At 37.9% G+C, this 24,385-nt stretch overlaps 1 protein-coding gene across 3 annotated transcripts; it reads left to right on the forward strand.

The window, feature by feature from the left end:
* Positions 1 to 524: 524 nt before the first annotated feature.
* Positions 525 to 19,660, forward strand: serpine2 (serpin peptidase inhibitor, clade E (nexin, plasminogen activator inhibitor type 1), member 2). Of its 3 annotated transcripts, none has more exons than XM_043702087.2 (9): positions 525 to 592; positions 5,962 to 6,246; positions 7,595 to 7,822; positions 8,316 to 8,510; positions 11,074 to 11,272; positions 11,521 to 11,621; positions 11,709 to 11,795; positions 14,270 to 14,359; positions 18,494 to 19,660. In XM_043702087.2, exons 2-9 carry the CDS (start codon positions 5,991 to 5,993, stop codon positions 18,529 to 18,531), a joined length of 1,194 nt encoding a protein of 397 aa, XP_043558022.2. In that variant the 5' UTR covers positions 525 to 592; positions 5,962 to 5,990; the 3' UTR covers positions 18,532 to 19,660. The 3 variants fall into 3 exon arrangements, with proteins under 3 accessions (XP_043558022.2, XP_043558023.2, XP_087849805.1); XM_043702088.2 differs by having other exon boundaries at positions 531 to 588; XM_087993679.1 differs by lacking the exon at positions 525 to 592 and adding an exon at positions 1,829 to 1,866.
* The last annotated feature ends 4,725 nt before the right edge of the window (positions 19,661 to 24,385 follow it).

The following is a 24,385-nucleotide window of genomic DNA, read 5'->3' on the forward strand; positions in this document are numbered from 1 at the left end:
ATCTAAATGGATTCTTTTCCATGAATGTTGGGTTGCTTCCATAGTCGGAATTCGTGCCATTTGCAAAGTCAGTGGTCGGATGTGACTCTGGGCAACGTTTGCAGCATAGACGTGGGATGTTTTAACGGAAGAGCCAAATCAACTAGAACTGTTTGTATTGGCGATTTTCCATTAACGCTCTTTATGTGGGTCACCACACAACAGCTGCACATAAGAGCCCTGTGTGTGTATGTGTATGCCTTACGAGATATTTCCTTCCCATGTTGGATGATGAGACCCGTTCCCCTAGCGCATTGACGATTCCCATTCACTGACCTGTCACTCAAAGCAGCTGTGCACAGCCTTGGCGCTGGACATAGTGGACAGTGTAAAACCCGGATTGGATTCACATTCGGATTCGGATACCGGCTGAAACCACTATCCGGAAGGATTGGGATTTTGAATGAATTCCAGATTTTGTGGAGACTCCGACCGCTGGCTATTCCTACTTGTAAGGAGGGGACAAGAGGCAAGTATATATTAAAGTGTTATTGCAATGTAATGTTGGCTCGTTCGAGTTAACTGATTTTGAGCGAGGGTAGTCTGTGTGTAAGTAAGTGGGTCTTTACCAAAAAGAATTATAATGTAGCTTGGATCTTTGTCTCTAAATAAGCTAATATAATTTTGAACCGTTGGCTGTTGTTCTGGCTACCCACATGGGGGTGGGGATGATTTATACGTATTACTTTTTCAGTTATACTGAGTAGGTAATGCACAGATCTTGGAGTTGTCCCTTTTCTTCAGAATTGAAGAAAAAGAATTGCTGTGAATGGTAATTTCGTTTTTTAAAAAAAAAGTCCTGGAAAACGTAATTTTGCCCTGTTTGCGGGTTTGAAACAGTGCAGATTATTCATCTGCCTTAAATAGTCTGCAAAACACTTGGTACGTTTAGTACCACTTTTGTAATCCCGGTCGTTTATTTGGGTTTTCTACCTAAATTAATGTAGTGGTGTACATCTCGTCATTGCAGTTTGAAAATTATAATTACATTATTTGCAAGTGGTAAACCAAACTAAATTAATGGGTAGTTTTAATAATACATCAATGTAAAGGCCGATACTTTAAAACTAAAACTCTGTAGTTACAAGTAGTGAAAGTTATTACTTTGTGCTATTTGGTCTCCAGTGTATAAAATTCTGAAATGTCGTTGTTTAATGTTATTGTAAACAGTCTTATTTAAGTTTTAGTCATGCTGCTTTGAAGTCCTTTGTGACCTTTCAATAAAGTTTATTGTACAGTTTAACTTTAGCTAAGGAAAGTAATTATTCACTTTAAAGAATTCTTGCATACTTGCTGAGTCTGCATTTTTTTTGTAGAAAATGCAGAACTTTTTGTTCTTCACTGAATTGGAGGAAAATGCTTTAATTTTTAAACTACTTTGTTTGTTTCTGTTCAAGAAGCTGCTTACTCAAGCGCCGAGAAGCCAGTCAGCCTATTACAGTGGGGGGAAATAAAGCCATGGTTAGCAGCAGAATTGAAAACCAAAAGATTGACCTGCATTAGTCAAAGCAAGGATTTAGTGGTTTGATGATCAGTGTTGTATAATCAATGGAAACCAGGGATTTCTCCTCTTAACAGGGCAATCCATGTTGGGGGTGGGAGTTGTTTTTCATAAAAGTTTAACTATTTGCATGTTGAGATCCCACCCTAAAGAGAGTGGGTTTGGTTGGGGGGGTGCAAACTGAGGTATTAAAAGAATCCTAGAAATGAGCTGTTGCAAAATCTTGCATGGATGTGCATTTAAACCATTCTCAAACAAAATCCTCAACAGCCCTCCAGCTATGAATAAACTGGAAACTATTCTGAAGATCTGAAATTCAGTAACTGGTAAAGATCTATTCTTTCTCTTCCAGTCATATGTGTGCTTATTTAAACTGCCTTGTCTGCAGAAAGTTAAATTAAAATTATATTACATTTTTTAAAAGTAACTTGTAAAAGGCTAATCGGTGAAGAACTAATACTATGTACTATTAGAGCAAGGTGCAAAATTTGGTAGTTGTGATGCAGTCTGAATATAGAGATACTGGTATTGTAAGGGGGATGACTGATGTGTTTCAGAATATTTTTTGAAGCAGTATTGTTGTAGACCAATGAAAATAGAGGCACTGCTGAGTGAAGCAGGTGAGTTCATCCTGAACAGTTCCATGATGTGGCACTCTGCTCTACACTTTGTCTAAGAATGTTCCCCCAAGGAGCAAACAGTGGCTGCACCTGGAGGACCATCAACTTGGTGAAAGATGCACTTTGGTCCGCCCAAAACTTTATTGGCCTTTCAGAACAAGGAGTTAACTCTATCTGAATGCTGCAGACTGACCAATCCCAAGGTCCAGGACTGTTGAGGGACACAAGTTTGGGATAGCTACTACCAAGGCATTGTGGAGGAAGACCACTGAGGTCATTCTGCTGAAATGAGGGTCTGTTCAGTTATTGGACCCCCTCATGCCTCAAATGCATACAAAATAGCCTTGCTGAAATAGGATGCCTTGGTTTTTGTTAGATAATCGGTCCAATGATTTTTGTTTCCTTGACCTGCTACTGTACAGAACCTAATTGCATGTGTCTCTCAGATTTTTATGTATAAAGTATATCTTTGAAAAGAAGGCAGGCCAAGTAGGAGGCAAGTGTTTATTGTTCACTTCCTTTCCTTTTCAGCTAATAATTCAAAAAAGAATCCTGTTTTTTCTTAAAGAATTAATTAGCGGAAAGTTAGCTTTGAAGTAAGAACTGATCTAAACTGGAGTCAAAGGTTGGCAGGAAAAGACTTCAGGCACAGTCAGAGGTTTCTCCTTTGAAAAGGCAAACAAATCTGGAACTCCCTGAAAGACTGGTTTTCTGTTTGTGACAGATAGTAAGTAGACAATTCAACTGAACAGTGAGCTGAATATAGAAGGTTCAGAAAAGCAAATACAATTATGGAAAAAAAAAACTAACAATTATTAAATAAACCCCAAAGGCTGGTAAGAGGGGCCCAAACAAAACTCTGCACAGAAGCAGAGGATATAGTTGAGGTTTTTGATTAACCTTATCTTTTTAAGGATCAGAGCACCTTGGTTGTGATAAATGAGGAGATTGGTCTGACATTGAAAATTTTACAATTGATAAGGAGGTGTTATTGGTTGGTTATTGCAAGTTAAAAGTTAATAAGTCATTGGATCCAGATGTGATTCATCCAAGAATACTGGAGAAAGCAAGTCTGCAAATTGCAGAGGCACTAGCCCCATTTTTGTCTTGCTTAGACCTCTAGGTGGTGCTAGAGGGCTGGAGAATTGCAATTCAGTCTCATTCAAAAACTTGAAACAGCAATTTTAAGTCTATCACACTTTAGTCTTGGGGGAGGTTGAGTAATATTTAGCAGCAATTAGTGTGCACCATGGAAAAGTACAGGTTAATTATGAAAAACTTCCATTAATTTCTCTATGGAAAGTTAATGTTCAACTAGATCAGGAGGATATTATTTTTGAAGAGGTTTAGCTGCACCTAGCTTTCAAAAAGGTATTTATTTAATATTGTGCTGTTCAACAGACTTGACGTGGCAATGGTGGAGTGGTAACAGTAGCAGATGAGTAGGCCAGCAGCCCAGGATAGTGTTCTGGAACACAAATTGCTAGAGAGACTCATCAGGTCTGGCAGCATCTGTGTGAAGAGAAAGATTTTTGTCCAGTGAGATTAGATTAGATTCCCTACAGTATGGAAACAGGCCCTTTGGCCCAACCAGTCCACACCGACCCTCCAAGAGTAACCCACCCATTTCCCTCTGACTAATGCACCTAACACTATGGACAAGTGAACTTGGCCAATTCACCTGACCTGCACATCTTTGGACTGAGGGAGGAATCTGGAGCACCTGGAGGAAACCCACGCAGACAGAATGTGCAAACTCCACACAGTCGCCCAAGGTTGGAATCTAACCTGGGACCCTGGTGCTGTGAGGCTGCAGTGCGAACCATTGACTCACTGAGTTTTGGAATGTCTTAGGAACACTGGTTCAGATTCCACTGTGGAATTAAAAATCAATTTTAAGTCTGCAGTTGAAAACTACTGTTGGTAATGGTGACCGCAACCTTTTCTTAAAGGCCAGTTTACTCCTCTCACTCATGGCTGTAAATCTGTATCATACTGGCCACTGTGACTGCAGATCAAGAGTAATGTTAACTGTGTCAGGCTGCTCCTGAAATGCTGAGCAAGCTGCTCTGTTCAAGGGCAATGCTGGCCATGGCAGTGATGGCCATATTCTGTGAAAGAAGGGGAAAAGGCTTTGTATATGAATTTGTGGCTGACAAAACTTAATTGCATTATAGATAGTTTCAAACAGGGGAAGTTAATGAAATAATTTCAACAGGTGACATGAAATTGAATGTTTATAATGTTTTGCCAAAGTTTAGTAAACATTGTGAGAGAATATAAAGTGGGTGCAAGTGTGTGGGGGACCTGCATGTAATAACATAAGCAAGACAGAGGTCATAGATCTTAAGGGTGAACTGAGGAAAAACTCTAGGGTATGGAATGTACAGCCTGGACATGTGGTGTGGGCAGGCTCAATGAGGCATTCAAGGGTGCATTGGATGCATTCGTACTAAAAAATACCCAACATTGTGGGTATAAATCAGCAGAATGGCACACAATAATGCTCAGTTACCAAGCTGGTGCCGTAATGATGGGCTGAACCATGCAAGAGGCAGCCATGAAAATCCCTTCTGTGATTCTAAGTACTTTCTAAATGGTATTTGCTAAACGTGCAATGAGCAGCTTTTTTTCACTCACGTAGTTAAGGTTTAGAAGGCAATGCCTGTAGTATGGTAATGTCAAGCTTCAGTTGAGACACATGAATTAGATTCTTGTTTGACCCTGTAACCCTTCATTACATGCATGAAGACAGGCAAATGACACTAAGTGAATGCTAATTTGTAGAGCTAAGACAGGTATAGTGGGTTGCATGGCTGTCTCCTATGCTGTAAGAATAAAATAGATATTATAACTTTTTTATCTTTTTGGTTTGTTGAAAGTAACAAATGGTGGAACCTGAAAATTGGTTCTAAGCCTATGACATTTTTGGATTTATTGTTAATTTCTTGTGGTGTTTGGTATGATAGATCTTTTCATTTGGCTGCAATGGTTCTGGGAATTTGCCATGTTTTGAGCCGCTGATGTGCTAGTTGACCTTTAGGTGCAGGTCATTGGGTATTTCTCTCCTTTATTCCTATGAAATCCATCTGTTCATCTACACATAGGTGAAAAGAATAGTGTGGTAACAGCAACAGTTCAGTGTAACACTTTAAATGGTGAATGCATGATTTTTAACTCCTTGTTTGTTCATCTATTCTGCTGTGCTGTGTAACAGCTTTGAGACCAGTTGCAAAAAGGAAAGTCCCTCTTTAGAGTTTGTGGTTTGTTTTAAGGAGCATTCCTTGAGTAGTATTGAGAACTAAATGTTTTTGTAACCCCCATACAACTGTATATCAGTTGCCCAAATTTAATTTAATCCCAAATTTCCAGTTAAGTTACAAAACACTAAAATGCAACACTGAAAATGATTTAAGAACAATGACAGTTACCCGCATCAACCTTTGAACTTGTTTCACCAATTATGATTTGGAAAATCATCACAATTAAACCAATTTTAGAAAAATATCTTCAGCATTTGGTGTAGTTTGAATTTCAGAATGGGATATTTGAATTGTAGCTGTTTCACTCGTTATAGTAAAAACATTTTGGATATTCAGATCGTTCAGTTTGTATTGTATTCAAATACCTCATTGTATGCAATTAGTGAAATGTTTTTAATAAATATTGAAATAATATCTACTTTCCTGTGTATCTAACACATGGCTAAACTGATCAAATTTGCAATCAAGGTAGTCTTTGAAGAATGAAGTTCACTTTTGCAATATGGTTTGCAGACTAAATTTTTTTTTTATTTTGCAGATACGTATCAAGATTAATAGTGAATCACAATGGGCAAAGTAGGCATCTTGGTCATCCTCAGTGTGCTTATAGAATCTGTTCACTGTCAGTGGAAGCACACTCAAGTATCAGAATTTGGGTCAGACCTGGGGATGAAGATTTTCAATCACGTCGTTAATTCTAATCCAACAGAAAATACAATAATGTCTCCCCATGGAATCACTTCTGTTCTTGGGATGCTGCAACTAGGTGCTGGTGGAAGAACAAGACAACAATTGAACAATGCTCTGAAATACAACACTTATGGTTTGTTAATATGTAACACTTTATAATTTATCAACTGCCTCTCTCATTCAGCAATTTGAATGAGATTTTTTACATCTTGGGCCATAGTAGCCAAAAAGAAATTGGATTTGCCTTGGGTTCTTTGGGAGGGGTGGAGAAAAAGCTCATTTGATGGCTATTGCTTTTTGATTGTGGTGACCATCAAGAGGCTTCCAATGCTTCAATAGTCCATTCTGTCTTTTGTTAGAACACCCTCTTTCTTTTAGTAGTTAAATGTCTGTTCCAGTTATAAGTGGACATGGTAACTGATTTCAACTTCTGTCATACTGTGCAGGTCAGGTGAATTGGCCATGCTAAATTGCCCATAGTGTTAGGTACATTAGTCAGAGGGAAATGGGACTGGGTGGGTTATTGTTCAGAGGATCATGTGGACTTGTTGGGCCAAAGGGCCTGTTTCCACCCTGTGTAGGGAATCTAACCTATATACACTAGTCTTGGTTAGTATTCTCCAATTTAGTATTGGTTCTTTCTCTCTCCTTGGTCTGTTTTGCTTATGTCATGCCTACATAACTAGTTATCACTGATTTTTATATTCACTACTTATTACATGGCTAATTCAATCCATTTTAATCACTCATGTAATTCCTGAGTTGTGTAAGTTGTCCACAAACACTAATGTTTCAGGCACTGCCTTGAAATGATGGTTTTGGTAGAAGCTTGTAATCATGCCTGTAGTACTTGGAACCTCAGTACCAAAATATGATTGTCATTCCAGATGACATTAGTTTGGTTCAGCAGACACTGTTGCATTTGCACTCTGACAAGTGAGGAACATGCTTTTGAGTTTCATCCAGTAACCAAGTGCTTGAAAATGTAACTGACTTTCTAGGCATATTCTCTCAATAGAAGAAACTAACCTTTCAATTTTAACTTTGAAGTTGCATTTAGTGAATTCACTTCGTACAAAATCATCCCCAATACTAACATCAACTTTACATTTCCTTAATCAGCCATGTTACCAAATAATTAATTAATTTCTCACTTAGTAAAATCAATATAAAATGTTTTGATTCTCTCAGGCAGGTCCTATTTGTGGTGCTGAATAATGCAGTTCAAGTACAGGGTATTACTAAGTAATTGTTAGCACCTATTGATTCTGTAGCAAGATGGATACCATGTACAGTAAATGGTAGTTGGATCACATCAAATATTATTTAAATTGTAGATGTTTCATTGTTATAGTAAAAACACTTAGCATATTTACAGTAGATACTTGGGTTCCCATTGTATTCAAATATCTCAATTGTATGTAGAACAAAAGCATACTGAAGGTACCTTTTTAAAAATATTGATTTTAATTCCTTTCTAGGTATTTACAAAAAAATCAAAAAGATACACAAGTCTTTAACTGAGAGCAGAAATCAGGACATAGTAACTATTGCCAATGGATTATTTGCACCCAGTGACTTTGCAATGGAACAATCCTTTCTTAGAAAGATTCAAGTTTTGTATCAAGCTGCAGTGAGAAATGTGCATTATGAAAATCCTGTGGAAGCCGCATCAGCAATCAACTTGTGGACTATGAATCAAACTAGAGGTACATTGTCCATCTTTAGAGTAGAGAGAACACCAATACAATCTGTTAACATGTCAGGTTTTGTGCAGGGGTTGGAAAGTTTTGGAAATGGTGGGCAATGTGAAAACTTTACCAACCTGCATGTTCTTGATTAAGTTAGTGGTGTGTGTAAATTCATTGAGATTTTAGTGCTGCATTTTAATGAATGAATTATTTGTCTGATTAGTATGAAAATATACTTATCTAGTTTTAATGTTTACTTAATGTAATTATCTTTCATGAATTGCTTTCTAAACTTGTTTGCACTCATTCTTTTTTAGTCACTGTGGGACATAGTTGTCTGTATATAAATATTTTCAAGATTTTTCTTCTAGGTGATAAAATCTCACCTGGTATTTGCACTTTGACCTGTTCAATTTCAGTAATCCATGAGATTTAACTGAAAATTTGAAGCCCAATGATTATATCCAACTACCTGTTTCACTGAAGTATTAACATTCAGTCTGTTTTGTAGGTATGATTACAAATCTAATTTCTCCATCAATGCTCAGTGAAACCACCAGGCTAGTGGTGGTCAATGCACTTTTTTTCAAGGGTTTGTGGAAGTCACGGTTCCTCCCAGAAAATACGCGCAACAGGGATTTTTATGCAGCTGATGGAAGTGTGTATCAAGTTCCAATGATGTCCCAAAAAGCAACCTTCAGTTTTGGTAAGTGTGTGGTATTATGAGAGAGGCTATATGTAGACAGATGTTCTCCAGTTGAATGCTGGATTGGTGAACACACTTGGAAATCATCTAATCTAAACAAGATGTTCAACAAAATGTCAGCAAGATTAGTTCTTTTCTAGATGTATATTAACAAACCAAGTTGTTTGAACACTTGAGGTTTTCTCTATTTTAGAGAGGTGGGGGAAGAAAGCTGGAAGTTACTGTATTGTTCCCTATTGTTTGTATCGAAGATCAGTGGTTTTATGAAATCTGGTTCCTGGCTGAAGTTGAGCCAATATGTAAAAGCTGTAACATTGCATGTTGTAGAACAATAACATTATTTCTCAGTTGGATTTCACCTGACCATTAAAGGAGTTGGCCTTTTACTGACAAGCAATAAAACAATTATCTTTGTTAATCTGTGTGACTCACTAACTTTCATTAAGCTAGCTGTTTGTTTGGTAGAGAACTTGGACATTACTGAAAAATGACATTGTTTTAGTACTCCATATAACTTTAGAATATGAAATTGATGCCTACAATAGGAGGATGGCTTTTTAGTGGATATTTTGGTACAGGCCTTTCAATAAAGGTTATGATTAGCTAAATGACAATTAACCAGGAGATGGTGAGGATTGCAGATGCTGGAGAAGGCAAGATTCTATAAACTGGCATTGGAAAAAGCATAGCAGGTTAGGCAGCATCTGAGGAGCAAGAGTCACTGTTTGGGCTTACCCTGTCCAAACATCCTGACTAAGGGTTAAGCCTGAACCGTCTGAGGAGCCAAGAGTTCATGTTGTTTGACCTGTGCTTTTTCTAGCACCACACTCATCGACAGTAAGTTAACGGTCAAGCTGGTTTTAATTAAAACTAGGTTGCTCTGAGCAAAGACCTGTCCTGAATATGTCAAAGAATGGCTGTTTACTAATTTAGACTTAAAATAGTTCAAGTTTCTCTTTGCAAAGAACCGGATCATGTGTGTTAAAATGCATAACCTCCAGTAGGTGTGCCTGAAGCATCTTAAATTGCTTGTCCACAAAATTATTAGTCCCCATTCTAAATCCAATTGCAGAATCACATTTTAATGTTTGGACACTGGATAATGAGCTTTGCAAGCACAGATTGCTTGGGTACAGTCTAACTCGCTGACTTGTGAACAGCTGAATGGGGCATGTTTGAAGTAATTTGCCACTCTTTGGGATGTATGACCTACATAGCTAGCATTACATTTGCATTGGCACATTAAGCATTTATATTGTAGCAGTGCAAGCCTGAAGCTAAATTTGTGATTTGAACAGGGTTTGAGGTACGAAAAAGCTCCGATTTAAACACTTGCAGGTTAGTGTTCTAGATCTCTAATTAGAACTTAAGTGAGGCAATTTGCTAACTTTCAGGACTTGGGGTTGATGTAAAATAAATGAGATGGCTATTAAAATTGCTAAAGAGGTTCAGGGATTTAAAAATAATTCTCAAGTTTGCCAAGAAAGCTTAAAAGGAAAGAAAGGCCATACCTCTTTTAGAATTAGCACAAGTTAAATTTGGGTTTAACAAAAGACCATAGCTGAAATTGTAAGGGAGTTACTCAACACTGCTGTATGGCAGAAACCAAGTGCAGAAGAGGTAGAAAATCTTAACTCTATCTTTTAATTTACAATTGAAGAAAATAAACAAAGGGAGAACTGCCAAGCTACCAACATATGTAGACTGGCTGCAGAATAGCACTCTTAAAGGTACCTTTACCTCAGAAAATAGCCTGTCATAACAATAGGCATGTTAAAGCAATACAGCAAGAGGAAGGCTACCTGATCAGATCATTTGTTGCTGTATATAATGCAAACTCAGGCTCAAGCCTGCCATTTTGAGTCCTGAAAAGTGCCCAAATGAAGGTAAAGCATCTTTTAAAAATCTGAGCAACAGGTGAAGTTAGCTATTTCATGCTGCTATTCTGTATTGGTGAGCACATTAATGTTGCTACTAAGTGTAGTCAAGTCAAAATTATCTGCCTAATCAGTGATTATGGTATATGGATTTTTGTGGCAGTATGGTGCTGGATATGTAGGCCAGGTGGACTGTATTAAATAGAAGTCCCTTTGGCTATTTGCAAGATACTCACCCTTGCTAAACTTGTAACACAATATCTGTCTGATGTTTAGGTGTGATTCTGAAGATACTAAGAATTATGCTGATTGTGTCCATCAAGATATAAATTTGTTGTATGTGAATTTGATCCATCCTTGTCTCCAAGCTTAAATGTTCACTAAATATAATTGTCATTATCAATTGCTACCTTTTCTCTGATATGACATTTCTAAACTCTTCCATGAACTTCAATGTTATGAAACCTAGCTTTAGTAGATCACAACTGATTGGTTTTTAAAATAGTTCATTTGTGTTTAACTCTATATTTTAAAATAGAATTTAATGGTTGATTTGAATTTTACTTGTATGGTTTTGATTAACAGACTGTATGCATGTAGCTTTTAGTCAGCCAGGTTTTGCATGTTGGAATTTCTTGAACAAGAGACCTGGCATATTCAATGCTTAAGAGACTTTTTGTCTGCAGGTATGGCCATCTCGCCAACTAATGTGAAATATTATATCCTTGAACTGCCATACCATGGAGGTACTATCAGTATGTTTGTTGTTGTTCCTGAGGAGTATAATACCCCACTCTCTACAATAACTCCTCACCTTGATATACAATCTATACATGGCTGGAAGCGAATCATGAGAGAAAAGAAACTTGATATTGCTTTACCCAAGTAAGTATGAAGTCTGTGTTTAAGCATGTAGAGTAAAAAGTGAATGGTCTCGTTCTAGATTTTAATGTGCTTGTTTGAAGCTGGCTATCTGTTTGGAATATAACTCTTAAAATTAAAACAAAGTATTTGCACACTAAGACTGGGTATCTGGCTAAAATTATTCATTCTAGCTGTCCCATTCACTTTCAAGAATATGACTTGCTGTAAACAAGCTAATGTACTAGCAAATGTTTCTGTACACATTGTAGGTTCACTGCTGAGGCAGAGATAGACCTGGAGAGACCCCTTTCAGCTCTTGGAATCACTGATATGTTTGATAGAACTAAAGCAAATTTTGGAAAGATTTGCAGTAAGTACTTTTTCTGTCAACTTTTTTCCAACTGTATTTTATGTACTTTTTTAAAAAAAACTACCTCTTTTTTGACAAATGTTGCAGGATCTGGTGAACTGTATGTTTCACAGGTACTCCAAAAGGCTAAGATTGAAGTGAATGAAGATGGAACTAAAGCTTCAGCAGCAACAGGCAAGTCTCTCGGCATTTCGTTTTTTTTTAAATCATTAGAGGACCATTTTTTTCCTTCCAAAGAAGTATACTTGTCATTCTACAAATATGGTAGAACTGAAAATTGTTCAATTAGTGAGCTTGACGTGATAAATTCTTTCCTGGGAAAGATGAGCAAACATGCAGTAACAGTTGTGACTGCCAGCATGGCTTGTTGCCTGAACAAACTGAAGAATTTCTGCTTCAGTATATTTAGTTTCCATGCACAAGTTGAAACAAAAATGGACTAATGAAAAGTGAATTTTTTTCAATCTCCAATTTCCACTCTAGTGAGTTCAAAAGTTGCCATGAAAGTACAGTTGGTCAATGGTTTCAGTTTGTTTTTAAAATTGTGCTTTTATTAGAACTAGTGTTTATTTGAACTTAGCTGAGTGCATTCCTCCAAGCTTTAATCCAGCTCCATTTGATGGTTTGTACTATGGTTTAATTGATGTTGTGCTCATCTGAATCCAAGTTTCTAACTCAAGTCAAGGCTGGCACTCTCAGGTACAATATTTAAATAGTGAAATTGTGATGAGTCACATTTTGGATACTTTAATTTGCTGAAATAGTTAGCCATTCCTGTTTTAAGAACAATGTAAAAAGGGTTTTTTATTTTCCTGTACTTTCACTTATGAACTGAAATGAGAAAAGAATTGCTTAAAAACAAAGGACTGGTCGGAGTTTTCAAGCGAGTAACTGGCATTTATTATAAGCGGCATTTATACAGCTCTTTATTCCATAATGGAAGTCTAGTTTGCAGATGAGCTGGAGCCAAGGTGAGAGTATAAATGTTGTTTTTGACTACAACAAGTAGCCGGTCTATGGCATATGGATTAGTATCCAGTTACCAATGACCAAGGTCTTCAGACAGGCAGTTAATATAATCAGCTGCTTTGTTGGCAGAAAAATTCATTGGACCTCCTGGAGAGGAAGCTATTTTTGCTCTCCAGTTAAAGAACTTCAAGCCTGAAAAGTAGGTTATCCCTTACACTTGTTGCAAGCTGTGACTGATTTTCTTACCCCCTTGTTAAGTGGGGATCAGTTGCCCTGTGCCTCCTGCAATCATGTGAAAATATCTGGCAAAAGTAGCATCCTGAGCAGCTCTCTCTCCCTCTGCTTGTAACACCTAATGTTTTTCTGTTTCGAGGGGTAGTTTAAAGAAATTGAGTTAGTGCTGATTAAGTTTTTAACTTTAAAATATGGCAGACCTCATACAGAAATAGCTAAGCTCTGTCAACTTGTGTCAAAAAAGGTAAATTCTGGGAATTGTGTAAAATAAGGATGGCTCAGTGACTAGCACTACTGCCCACACATTACCAGGAACTCTGGTTCGATTCCAGCCTTGGGTGACTGTCCATGTGGAGTTTGCACATTCTCCCAGTGTCTGTGTGGCTTTCCTCCGGGTACTCTGATTTCCTCCCACAATCCAAAGATGTGCGAGTCAGGTGAATTGGCCATGCTAAACTGCCCATAGTGTTAGGTGCATTAGTCAGGGGAAATGGGTCTGGGTGGGTTACTCTTTAGAGTCAGTAGGGACTTGTTATGCCAAAGGGCCTGTTTCTACACCGGAATCAATCTAAAATTAAGCTTCACTAAATTTTAGGCTTTCCAGAAATTCGAGTTGGATTTCCAGTGTGCTACCCCAGTGGGATGTAACAGTAGCAAATTCAATAGAAATGAGAGCCTTGATTTTTGGTCTAATTCCAAGTTCACCAAACTGGTGAAAGGTTGTCATTTGATTGTGCCAATCAAATTGTGTAGTTAGGGTGTGCTGGTACTTGATCTGAGCTCTGGGAGTTCACCAAACTTGTGCTGAACTGGACAGTGCTAGTCAATATGATAAATGAGTTTGAGGCAATTGGAAATTATTTGTGTAACTGTACCATGAGAGATTGGACCATGAATGCGCAGTTGTATATCCAGCAGGCTATGTAGTCTGCATGAAGTTTTTGATGTAAATCTGCACCATTCATAACTGCTGAGAATTTTTCCTTTTTTATTTTGGCTGCTTGCACTAAGGTGCAGAGGTCAAAATGAGCTAGGCTTAAGTTAAGGACGTGCACACAGCAGAGTACTGACATGAGCAGCATCTAATTTGTCAGAAATAGACAGCATGTGTATCATGGAAAATTACATAGCACTTTCCACCTAATAAAAAAACTTTCTGTAGAAATAGTCAGGTTTCAATTCATGGCCTCAGCAACAGTTTTACTTTTGAGTTAGTGAATCATATGAGCATCTGACTTCTGATGGTGGCTTTAAGAGAAAATTTTGCATGTCAAATGGCAAATTTAGTTGCAAGTTATTTTAACAATTTGTATAGATTTTTGAATTCAATAAAATGGGAAGAACAATTTAGAATAAATGCTAGATGGCTGGAGTTGATATGCTTTGTAATACAATGTTTAATTAATATCTAATGCTATGGTTCAGCTCAGTTTGTCATTTTATAGCTGCAGTTATGATGGTCAAATCTTTGAGGATTATTCCTTCATTTGTGGTGAACAAACCATTCATCTATATTATACGGCACAATCCTTCAGGTAGGTAACTTTAAGTGATATTACGATTTTGATATTAGCAATGTTTTTAAGTTGTTTACAGCCATTTTATCAATTGGTTGAAAAATTAAGTTTAAGGTTAATGTTTGCAGAGAATTCCAATGGTCCATCATACTTAGTTGAATTTAAATGTAGGTTTTGTCACTTACTTTGATAAACTTTAGTGTTTTTTCAATAATTTCTTCATCAGAATGTTTCCACTGTAGTAACCTTAATGCCCTTAAGTTCTTTAACAAAGGCAGCCCCAAGCTTGCACAGAATATCAAGCTTCTTTTGCCCTTTACTGGTCGTTTTTTAGTGGTATTATGAACAGTGGCTTGAGTCTTGACTTCCTTCTCTCGACTGTATGGCACTTAAACAAGAGACCTTTCAGAATCTCTTGTCTCATTGCTGTAAAAAAAAAAATGTACATGGGATTATATTGTGAAATGCCAAAAATCTGGCCCTTGGAGTTTTCCAGTATGAGCTTAACCATATCCAGACCTTCAATTGTCTGCAAACGTGTCTCAAAATAAACACCACCATGTCTAACTCTTCAAGCACCATTTAATGGGATAATGTCTTCTGTACAACGTTTGTAATTCTATCATATTATTTAACGATATCAGAACTGGAAAATGTAATTGGCTGGAGTTGAAGAATTTTTACTGTTGTCTAAAAATACAATGAGCAATCCCATCTCTACACTACACTAAAAACAAAACCCAGGATGTTGTATTTGAGATGAATTAGGACGTTACAACATCCAAAACTGATCATTAGCTCCATTTTTTTTTTAATTGAGGCAATTTTATTCACTTAGTATGTGGGTTTCACTGGCAGGGCCAGCACTTGTGTTGAGCCATGTTGTCCTTAAAGACTAAGCTGCCTTCCTAAACTACTGCAATCCACTTGATGTAAATAAATCATGTTCTTGTAGTCAGTATTCACTTGCTTAGTTTAGATACCTGTTCAATGGTATTATTCCAGATTGACAATGGGAGATTTGCTCGTGGTAGTATGATTTGAATGTGAAGGGGCAATGGTTAGATTCTCTTTGGAGTCTGTCACCCCACATTAATCCAAATCTGGGTATTGTCTGGTTTTACTGAATTTGGACACCAACTGTTTCATTATCTGTGGAGTCAGCAAATAGTATGACTAGCAATGTGCATCCTCGCTTCAGACCTTTTTTATGATGGGAAGGTTGTTGAAGCAGCTGCAGATGTATGACCGAGACGACGCTCCTGAGGAGCTCCAGCTGAGGATTTCTTGGTGCTGAAATGACTGACCTCCAATACAACCTTGGATGGTTTTTTTTTGTTTTTTCTTAACTCAACCTGAGATTTTTCCCTGATTTCCCATTTGATTCCAGTTTTGTTAGGGCTCCTTGATGCAACATTAGGTCAACTTTGTCAAGGATATCACCCCATTCTGGAATTCAGTTCTGTTCACCAATGGGTGAACCAAGACTGTACAGAGATGAGAGCTTGAATTTCTGCGATGGAGCCCAACTGTGTTGTGAGCAATTTGTTATGAAAGTATTGCTTTTCACTCCTTCCATCACCTTTTTTAAAACTGGTGATCATGTAAACTGGGACAGTAATTGGCCAGATTGGATTTTCTTTGAATAAGACATACCTGAAATTTTGAGGTTCATGCCAGTGTTTAGCCACGCTGGGACAGCTTGGCTAGGGCTCTAGCAAGTTCTGGAACAAGTCAGTAATTGCTGGTATATTTTCAGGGTCTGCAGCCTTTTTAGCATTAGGGCCTCAAGACATTTGACATTAAGTATGAAGTGAGCTGAGTAGGCAAAGACAACTCTGGTCCTAGGGATCTCAAGGTGGCAAGATGGATCATCCGTTTTGCATTTCTGCTTGAAGATCAAGGCACTTGCAACAATGGTGATCTGGGCTTCCCCATATTGGATATTTTTGGAGCTGCACTCCCTAATGAGTTTTAGTTGCCCACCACCATTCATGACTGTATATGGTAGGACAGCAGAACTTAAATCTGATCCAGTGGTTATGGAATTGCTTAGCTCAATCAATGACTGCTTCTGTTTTGGCATGTAAGTAGTCCTAGTTAAAGTTTAACCAGTTGACAACTTTTTTACATGTTTCTGCTGCTGTTCCTGGCATGCCCTCTGAACTTTTGTCAACCAGGATTGATTTCATGGTTTGTTATTTTGGAGTGGGATATATGCCAGCCTGAAGGCACTTTTTTTTTTTGCTAATGCCCACCTAATGTTAATGAGAGTTCATGTGTTGTGCTAAAAGGACATTGTTGCATAACATGCAGTATATTCTGCAGAGGCAGGACTTTGTCTCCCAGAACTCTCCCTGTCACTGCTTATGTCATCCGTAGATGTATATGTAGCAGGCACTTGGACATCAAGTCAAATGAATAAGTTAATTCTGAGTCGGTCAAGCCCCACTGCAGTGTTAAAGACTCAGGCACTTCCACTGGATCTGCCCTACTGATGGGACAGAACACACTGAATAGTGGTGATTGTTGTCTTGGCCACTGTCTCTCTAAAGTACAGCCTGAGCGATGACTGTCAGGCTGTTCTTGACTACATTGAAACCGCTCTCCCAAATTTGCAACAGGCTGCCAGGCTTTAGTCGAGGCTCTACAGTGTCAACAAGTTGAGTTTTTGCCCTGTTGGTTCTAATGTCTGAACTAATCCCAGAAGATCTGCTTGGCTTTTATTTTAAGGATTTGATGCAATTGAATAGCTTGAGGGTAAGAGTCGACCATACTACTGTGGATTGTGTAGGCCAGATTACAAGATTAAGAATTTGCTCATCTTACCACTTTGTCATCAATTTGTTCCATGCTGTTGTCACAGGTTAACCAATGGAAATAAATATCTCACTAGGATTGTCTGTGGTTCTCATTTCATGGAGAAATGAGTACAACTTGCCCTCTTACAAAACTCCTGTTCTCTGCTCTGTATGCCAATCACTATTACTATTCCATGCAATGCCTGATATAAGCAGCATTCAAGGATTTTAAGAGGAGATAGTTCAAAAGAAACTTTGGTTTATGATCAAATAATATAGCCGTATAGTTTACTCTGTGCAGAACACTACCTACATTTACTATTTAAGAAAGGTAACCTTGCCTCTTGACCTAATTGTATGGAATAATGTGATGTCCTCATGAGGACAAGTGAGGGAGGTTAAAATATGCTTCAAAGGACCACTGAAAGGAGTAAGTGTATATGCATGCTTGTAATAAGACTGAGCCATTCAAATGTATGCTGTCGCTAATATGCAAAATGCTGTTAAGTTGTATTTGTGATTGCCACAACTTTTTCCAATAATTGTTTACATTGTTTTGAGTCCTAGTGTGGCTATTTAAAAGCTAACCAGACATTAATTTGATTACTGTCAACAATTTTACCTTTTTCCCCCCCAAGTTCCTCCCTTTGGTTTTTACATCAAAATAATTCAAACATTCATTTTATTGCCTTTCTATATTAAACTGTAAATAATATTGCCCTTAAGTGCATGTTTTTAGCATGCGCTTGGAATTTAACTTTTTTGCCTTTCTACACTTTTTGTGCATCAGTTCTCCCACCCCAATCATTTTTGGGATCTCACTTCATTAGCACTAAATCAGCACAGTTGATTTATGTCAATCTGAATTTGGAAAATCTGGCTACTTTACAATGCTGAACCAGGCAACCATGAGCCTGGGGAGTGGGTGGTAATTGTAAGATTCTGCTGCTTCTGGTCCCACAGAATGAAAGGAGATAACTTTTGTAAAGTGGGCAACAGCAGCAGACCCTCAAGTGGACTGGTTTAGGCAGCTCCAGGTAAGGAACCAATAGGTGAGGGATCATCCTCAACATGATGAAATTCTACAAGAGGTATTTAAACAGAAGTTATAGATTCTTGGTCATTTTTAAAAATGACTTTAGATTCTATTGGGAAAACAATTTTAGCACTAAGATGTACAGACTTGCATTCCAGATATTGGTACTAGTTTGTGGGAATATTAAGGTTTTTAAAGCAATTGTTAAATACAGTGCAATGCTTAATCAAGTATTTGTGGTGTGGATTAACTGAAGTGATAACTTTGTATGAATTACAAAATAACTGCTTTTCTTTTTCTGACTTGCTTATACAGGGACCGTCCTCTTTATTGGACAAGTTTCAAAACCTTAAGCCAATTTCAATAGGACACGTTTCAAATGGTTTTCTACTATAAATGCAGGAAATGTCAAATTGCTGCCTTCCAAGTGGCTTGGTGAAATGCAGTGCTAATATTTACAACATTGACTTTAAGAAAGGAACCATGGTGTATACTTTTTTTTGCTGTGCATCGAATGTTTAATTGTAGTTTTTAAAGTTGTCTGTATTCAGTGTCCTTTTATACAAATGCAGTATTGCACCTGAGGGACACTAAGCATTTGAGTGTTTTTTTGACCTAGTATTGGTAGAAAAACAAAACAATTTTTGAAATGTTACATGAAAATGTTGAATTTTGTTTGTTTGGGATATGATCAAATTGCCTGAGTGAGAAACTAAATGCTTGCTTAAAGATAAAACCAGTTTTTTCAAAAGAAATCTGAAGTGTGTTTTTTCCACAATTTTTTGGATGTACATCAGTTGTGTAGAACAAGCATTTTTTGATTTTTGTGTTGGAAAATTACCCACCATCCCCATTCATGGAGATTCTAAAGTTATTTCAATTGCATGTGGGGAAAAGTTTAGCAAACATCTAGAGTTGTACAGTAATTCATACTCTTCTCCAGGCTAAACTTTAACCAGTTTGGTAAATACTTCGGGGTATAAAGTCTAGAATTTGACAACTATGATGTGCAAGTTGCTTCCCATCTGTCTTTTCAATAGTAAATATTTCTAATTCCTGGAAGCAATTCAAATTATCTGACTAAATGCTGGAGTAATAGTATATTAATTCCAACGCAAGGAGTTAAATGTGGTTTGCTGAATGTTTGTAGCAAGGCCTTGCTATTTTAAATATGTTATGCAATTTGATTGTTAAGAATGAATTTATGCTAAAATAGTTGTTCATGACCAATAACTTCCCTTTAACTGCTAATACAATTGCCCTACCTGGATGTTGCTGCCTCACTGCTCATTTGTGGAAGTGCATAAACATACTTTGTATTCTCCTACATGTATGGTATGAAGATATTTTAAATGTTCTTAAGACTTTTGATTATAAATGGGAGCTCTGTTTCAAGATGCAGGTTTTTGTGCTGACCTAATTTTGAATAGAACACTGTTTCCATTCATTTTAAAAGTTTTTAATAAAATGAATTTAGTATTGTATCTATTTAACTACCATTTGTCAACCAAATTCTTTTTAAGAAAAGCACTTTGAAATTATTAATACAGATTTTAGTGAGTTTTCTTGGGGTTGCAAAATTAACATTCAGCTAGAGTTCAGTATCCAATGAATAGTTTTCAAATTTCAACCTCCTTCTCTGGGCACTGCTCCATAAGTCTGGAGTACAAAATCTATACAGGATAAACTACATTTATGAAAATATAACTTTTTCCAGGGTGGCATATTTAAATTTTTGTTTGAAATAACTTGACAAAGATCTATATAATATTGTAGATGTTAATGGTGCATATGATTGCAAGTTAACTGTCTTAATGCCAACTCCCATCTTCTGGCAGTTGGTCAATGTGTTGTAAATGCTTTGGCAATGTTTTGAAGGATATGACTTGAGACCTGTTAAAATGGCTTCTAGATCTCCATTGTGTAAAGTTTCTCATTCCTATAACTTTAGATCAATATTTGACAGTAGTTTGAGTATGGTTTTAAAATTCAAAAGCCTCCCTGCCTTGAAACTAAGCAGAAGTTGTGGGTTCTAAACTTCACAACCCCTGAATCCATGTGGGGATGACTTATAGACACTAACCTTGCATAACGTCATGTGTGAATCGTGCAACAGTTGCCTGCTCAGTTGGTTGGACAGCTTGTTTGTGATGTGGTGTTGTCAACAGCATGGATTCCATTACCACATGCAGTGACCTTGAAGGACTCTGTCCTTTCCAGCCTTTCACCTTTTTTCCTGAGGCATGGTGCCCCTTTTGTTAAGCCATCACCAGTCATCTCCAGGAGCAGTCCTATGGTCTGTTGTGGGACAATGGCAATTTTACTTTTATCACTGAATACTAAAAATTAACTTTTTGGCTGGATTGTTAGTGGCTAATGCAGTTACCTGCATTTTTTTAAAAATGATTTTACAACCAGAAAATGGAAATTGTAAGTCTTTGTCTATGGAAATTATTTCTGATCCATTACCTTTTTCAACAGAACTCACTTGCTATTCAAGCACAAATGCTGCTTGAGGTACTGCACTAACATGATTGACTGCCTTTAAAAATAAAAGCCACCAAAAGAGAATTCGATGGCATCCGCATGCATTGTTGTCTAGTGTAGGTTGTATTAGTCAGTGGTAGGTGGTGTAGTTTTGGTGAATGGGAAAATTTGGAATTGCAGTTACTGGAGGTTTTCAATGGCAGCCTGGCCAAAATGTCTGTTACAACAACCAGAGGAAGTGGCAACTTTTGCTTGTAGTGGCAAAGACTGTCCTGGTGATAGGATTTGACAGCAAGCAGTGGACTACCAGATGTTTTGACAGTTAGGCAAGGCTCCTCACACTTTTTTAGACAGTGGAAGCATTGGCACAATAAAACAATCCCTGTGCTCCTCAATTTTTTTTTTATTGTGGCAGTATGGCTTTCATGGAAACAGATTTTTGACACTGGATTCACCAGGTATGTGGGCAGCCCTAACCCAGTAGTCCCCTTTGTACCATCTACATAGCCAGATTGTTATCATGCCCTTCTTCCAAGCTGCGAGGAAATTTTTGAATAACTGCATGATTTGCTGCCATCAGTCTCAATTAAGCTTCAAAGGAATAGGATACTTATTCCAGTACATGAGTGTCCATGACACAGGAATCTGCTGCCACTCTCCAGGAAGACAGTGAAGCATTTGTTTTTGCTGAAACACTGCTTTTCCCTCCACCCTGCAATAGTGAATGGTAAGCTGTTAGGTCCATGATCCAGCCAGGCAGGAGTCAAATTCATTTTGTACTAAATGTACTGATAATGTCATTCAACCTCATGAAGGTTGCAGCTGCTGCAGTTCTTTCCTTTCTCACACCCACTCCGTTAAGCAAAATTAAACAGCAAATGAAAACAATCATGTCCAAGTCAACTACGGAGGACAACTTTTTTGTTGCTGGTTAGCAATCCCTATAATTAGTGAAAGGATGGGACAGGATACAGTGGCTTGGCAGCATCTAGAGGGGCTAGGAAAGCAAGAATATCAGTAGCAACTGAAAACAGCAGGGATTGGGAAAGGCTTCAAGCAAGGGAGAATCCAGAAACACACCCCCTGAACTGAGAGCAGATGAGGCACAGAATGTGTGGAGGAAGAGTTGGTAGTGGCTGTAAGCCTCCTTGAAGGGATGCTATTCAAAAAAAGCAGTGGTCAGGTCATGCTCACCTATAACCGCATGAAATAATTTTGAAGCCATCTGTGGTTGTATGTGTATACAAGTGTAAATCAATATTTAAGTATTCAGATATTCACCTGTGTTCCCATATCCTCCAGGGATTTGGGCCAAAAGTTGGAAAACCAGTTTAGTCAAATATTTTGACCAGCACGCACATGATGGGGCCATAAGGCCACCACATACACTGCATTGTACTATCTAATAGACAGGGTATCTCAGACTGCATTGAGAAGCAAGTGTTTGTTCTCTTACAGAAAACAAATTATTCTGAACAATGCAAGAGGATAGTGATGAGCCCTCCGGGTTTGTCTGCTTGGATTTTGGCAGTCACACGTCATGGTGACCAAAGGAGTAGCTGGCCTCAAGTAGTCTATTATATCCGTCCTCTGTTTTGTTTAGAACCAGTTATCAGATACTGGAAATGGGAACAAAAGCAGAAATTGCTGTTTAAAAACTCTAGCTACATCTGGAGGGGAAAAAATGTTTCTGGTCCAGTGATCTTTCCTCAGAACTCTATCTACTGCATTGAGATTGGTGCTGTCACTGCTAATCTACAGTGGATTGTAATTTCCTCGATTTCCTGATAGTCATTCATACTGTACCTCTGCTATTTTTCAAGCAAATAAGACTGAAGGCATTTTCAGCTCCTTGTACACTGAGCTGCATTGGCTTCTGCATGCCTGCCACAAGGGCACAGTCATCAGTTTCCATTTGATAAGCTCTCTAGTATGAATGTAAGCCAGTAGTCAATACAAGTTTAGGAGATTCCCTGTTTGGAAAAGGGAGTCTATATTTTGTCTTTTTTTAAATTAAACTGACAAACCAGTATGTGTCAGAACACTCACTACTTTGATACCATTGGATAAAGACCGTGTGAAGCCTCCGTTCTACTTTGAAATTTCCTGACTTTTGATCCATTTGACAGAACGGAGAGCACTCCACTAGATATATCCTCAAGGCTGTCTGCCTCTGAATGCCTGGTGACACCCACAAGATTAGAATCCAGATCAATGTTTTGTTCCCTGCATTCTTGGGCATGTACTTTTTGAACTGCTGCTAGAACAAGTCGAAGGAGCAGTAGGCCCAAGATTTTACCTGCAATGGAAAGTGAGATGATCCCTCATGAACAGTCAATTATTTTTCTCTGTAAAGTGAGACAATTAAGCAATCTAGGAGACAGTTCCTTTCTCTCAGCATGCCTAAAGACCTGCAAGCCTATTGAGGATCCCATCTCCTCCCTGTTTACAGAATTTGATTGGAATCCCATCTATTTCTAAGACTCGTGTGTGTGTGTGTGTGTCCTGCATTAAAGGGGTCTCCACCAACTTTTGACCATTGATGCAAGAATTAGAGCAAGACTATGCTCTCAAAATTGTGTGCCTACACTACGCATGGTAGAAAAGTCCATATACAGATCATAAGATTTTGTAAAAGAATATTTATAACTCCTAAATGTTTGCAGTTATAGTCTGTCTAATTGTTCTTTTTGGCTGGCTTAAGTTGGTTTCTGGATTAGTGGTGCTGAAAGAGCACAGCAGTTCAGGCAGCATCCAAGGAGCTTCGAAATCGCCGTTTCAGGCAAAAGCCCTTCATCAGGAATCCTGATGAAGGGCTTTTGCCCAAAACGTTGATTTCGAAGCTCCTTGGATGCTGCCTGAACTGCTGTGCTCTTCCAGCACCACTAATCCAGAATCTGGTTTCTAGCAACTGCAATCATTGTTTTTACCTCGTTGAAAGTTGGTTTGAAGAGTACTCCAGTACCTCCCCATAAATGTATAATTTGTAGCTTCGTCTTTAGAACATGCAAGCAATATATTGTTGTAGGAATGACTCTTGGAGAAAGTAATGTCATCAATGACCAGAAAATTATTAGTATTGCAATCAACATATTTGGAAATATATTAACTTCATGTTGATACATTCTTAGTTATATGGCAAGTTTTTGAGAAAATGTAAAATAAAATGCTGCAAAGTATTCAAACATGCTTTCAACTGCTTTATGATGCCATCCTTAGCATGCACCCTATCACCACCAATACCCTCGCACTTGTTTCCACATCTAGCCTCCAGCCCTCTTTTCCCCACCCCATGGCCCCCTCCCACACCAAACAAGTTACTGATTTCACAACTTAGTGGATGCTAATGTGGTGACATTAGGTTGAAATTAATTGATCTATTGTCCAAAAATTAAAATTGACATTGGAAACGATTTAAGTACTTCCTTCACACCAATGTTGTTTTTATGCCTTCAGGATGCTTCAAGTATCTTAACAATAATGGATTATTTTTGCTGTTTATACAGTACTGCACTTTTAATAGTCCTGTGACTTTTACGAGAAGACCAGATCTAGGACAGTTGTTCAATGTTACTTAACTGTATTTTGAGAAAGGGTTTGCTGTTTCATCAGGAGCTGCTTGGCCCAGCAAATCAAACCATATTGACTACGTTGCTTTTACTGCCTAATTAGCATGTGTTTTTTTTTTTGCCTTGCCCATCTACGTTTGACAAAATAAAC

Source organism: Chiloscyllium plagiosum, unplaced genomic scaffold (genome assembly GCF_037043375.1).
Source record: "Chiloscyllium plagiosum isolate Xiang-an unplaced genomic scaffold, Cpla_swu_hap1 HiC_scaffold_13, whole genome shotgun sequence".
NCBI lineage: Eukaryota > Metazoa > Chordata > Chondrichthyes > Orectolobiformes > Hemiscylliidae > Chiloscyllium > Chiloscyllium plagiosum.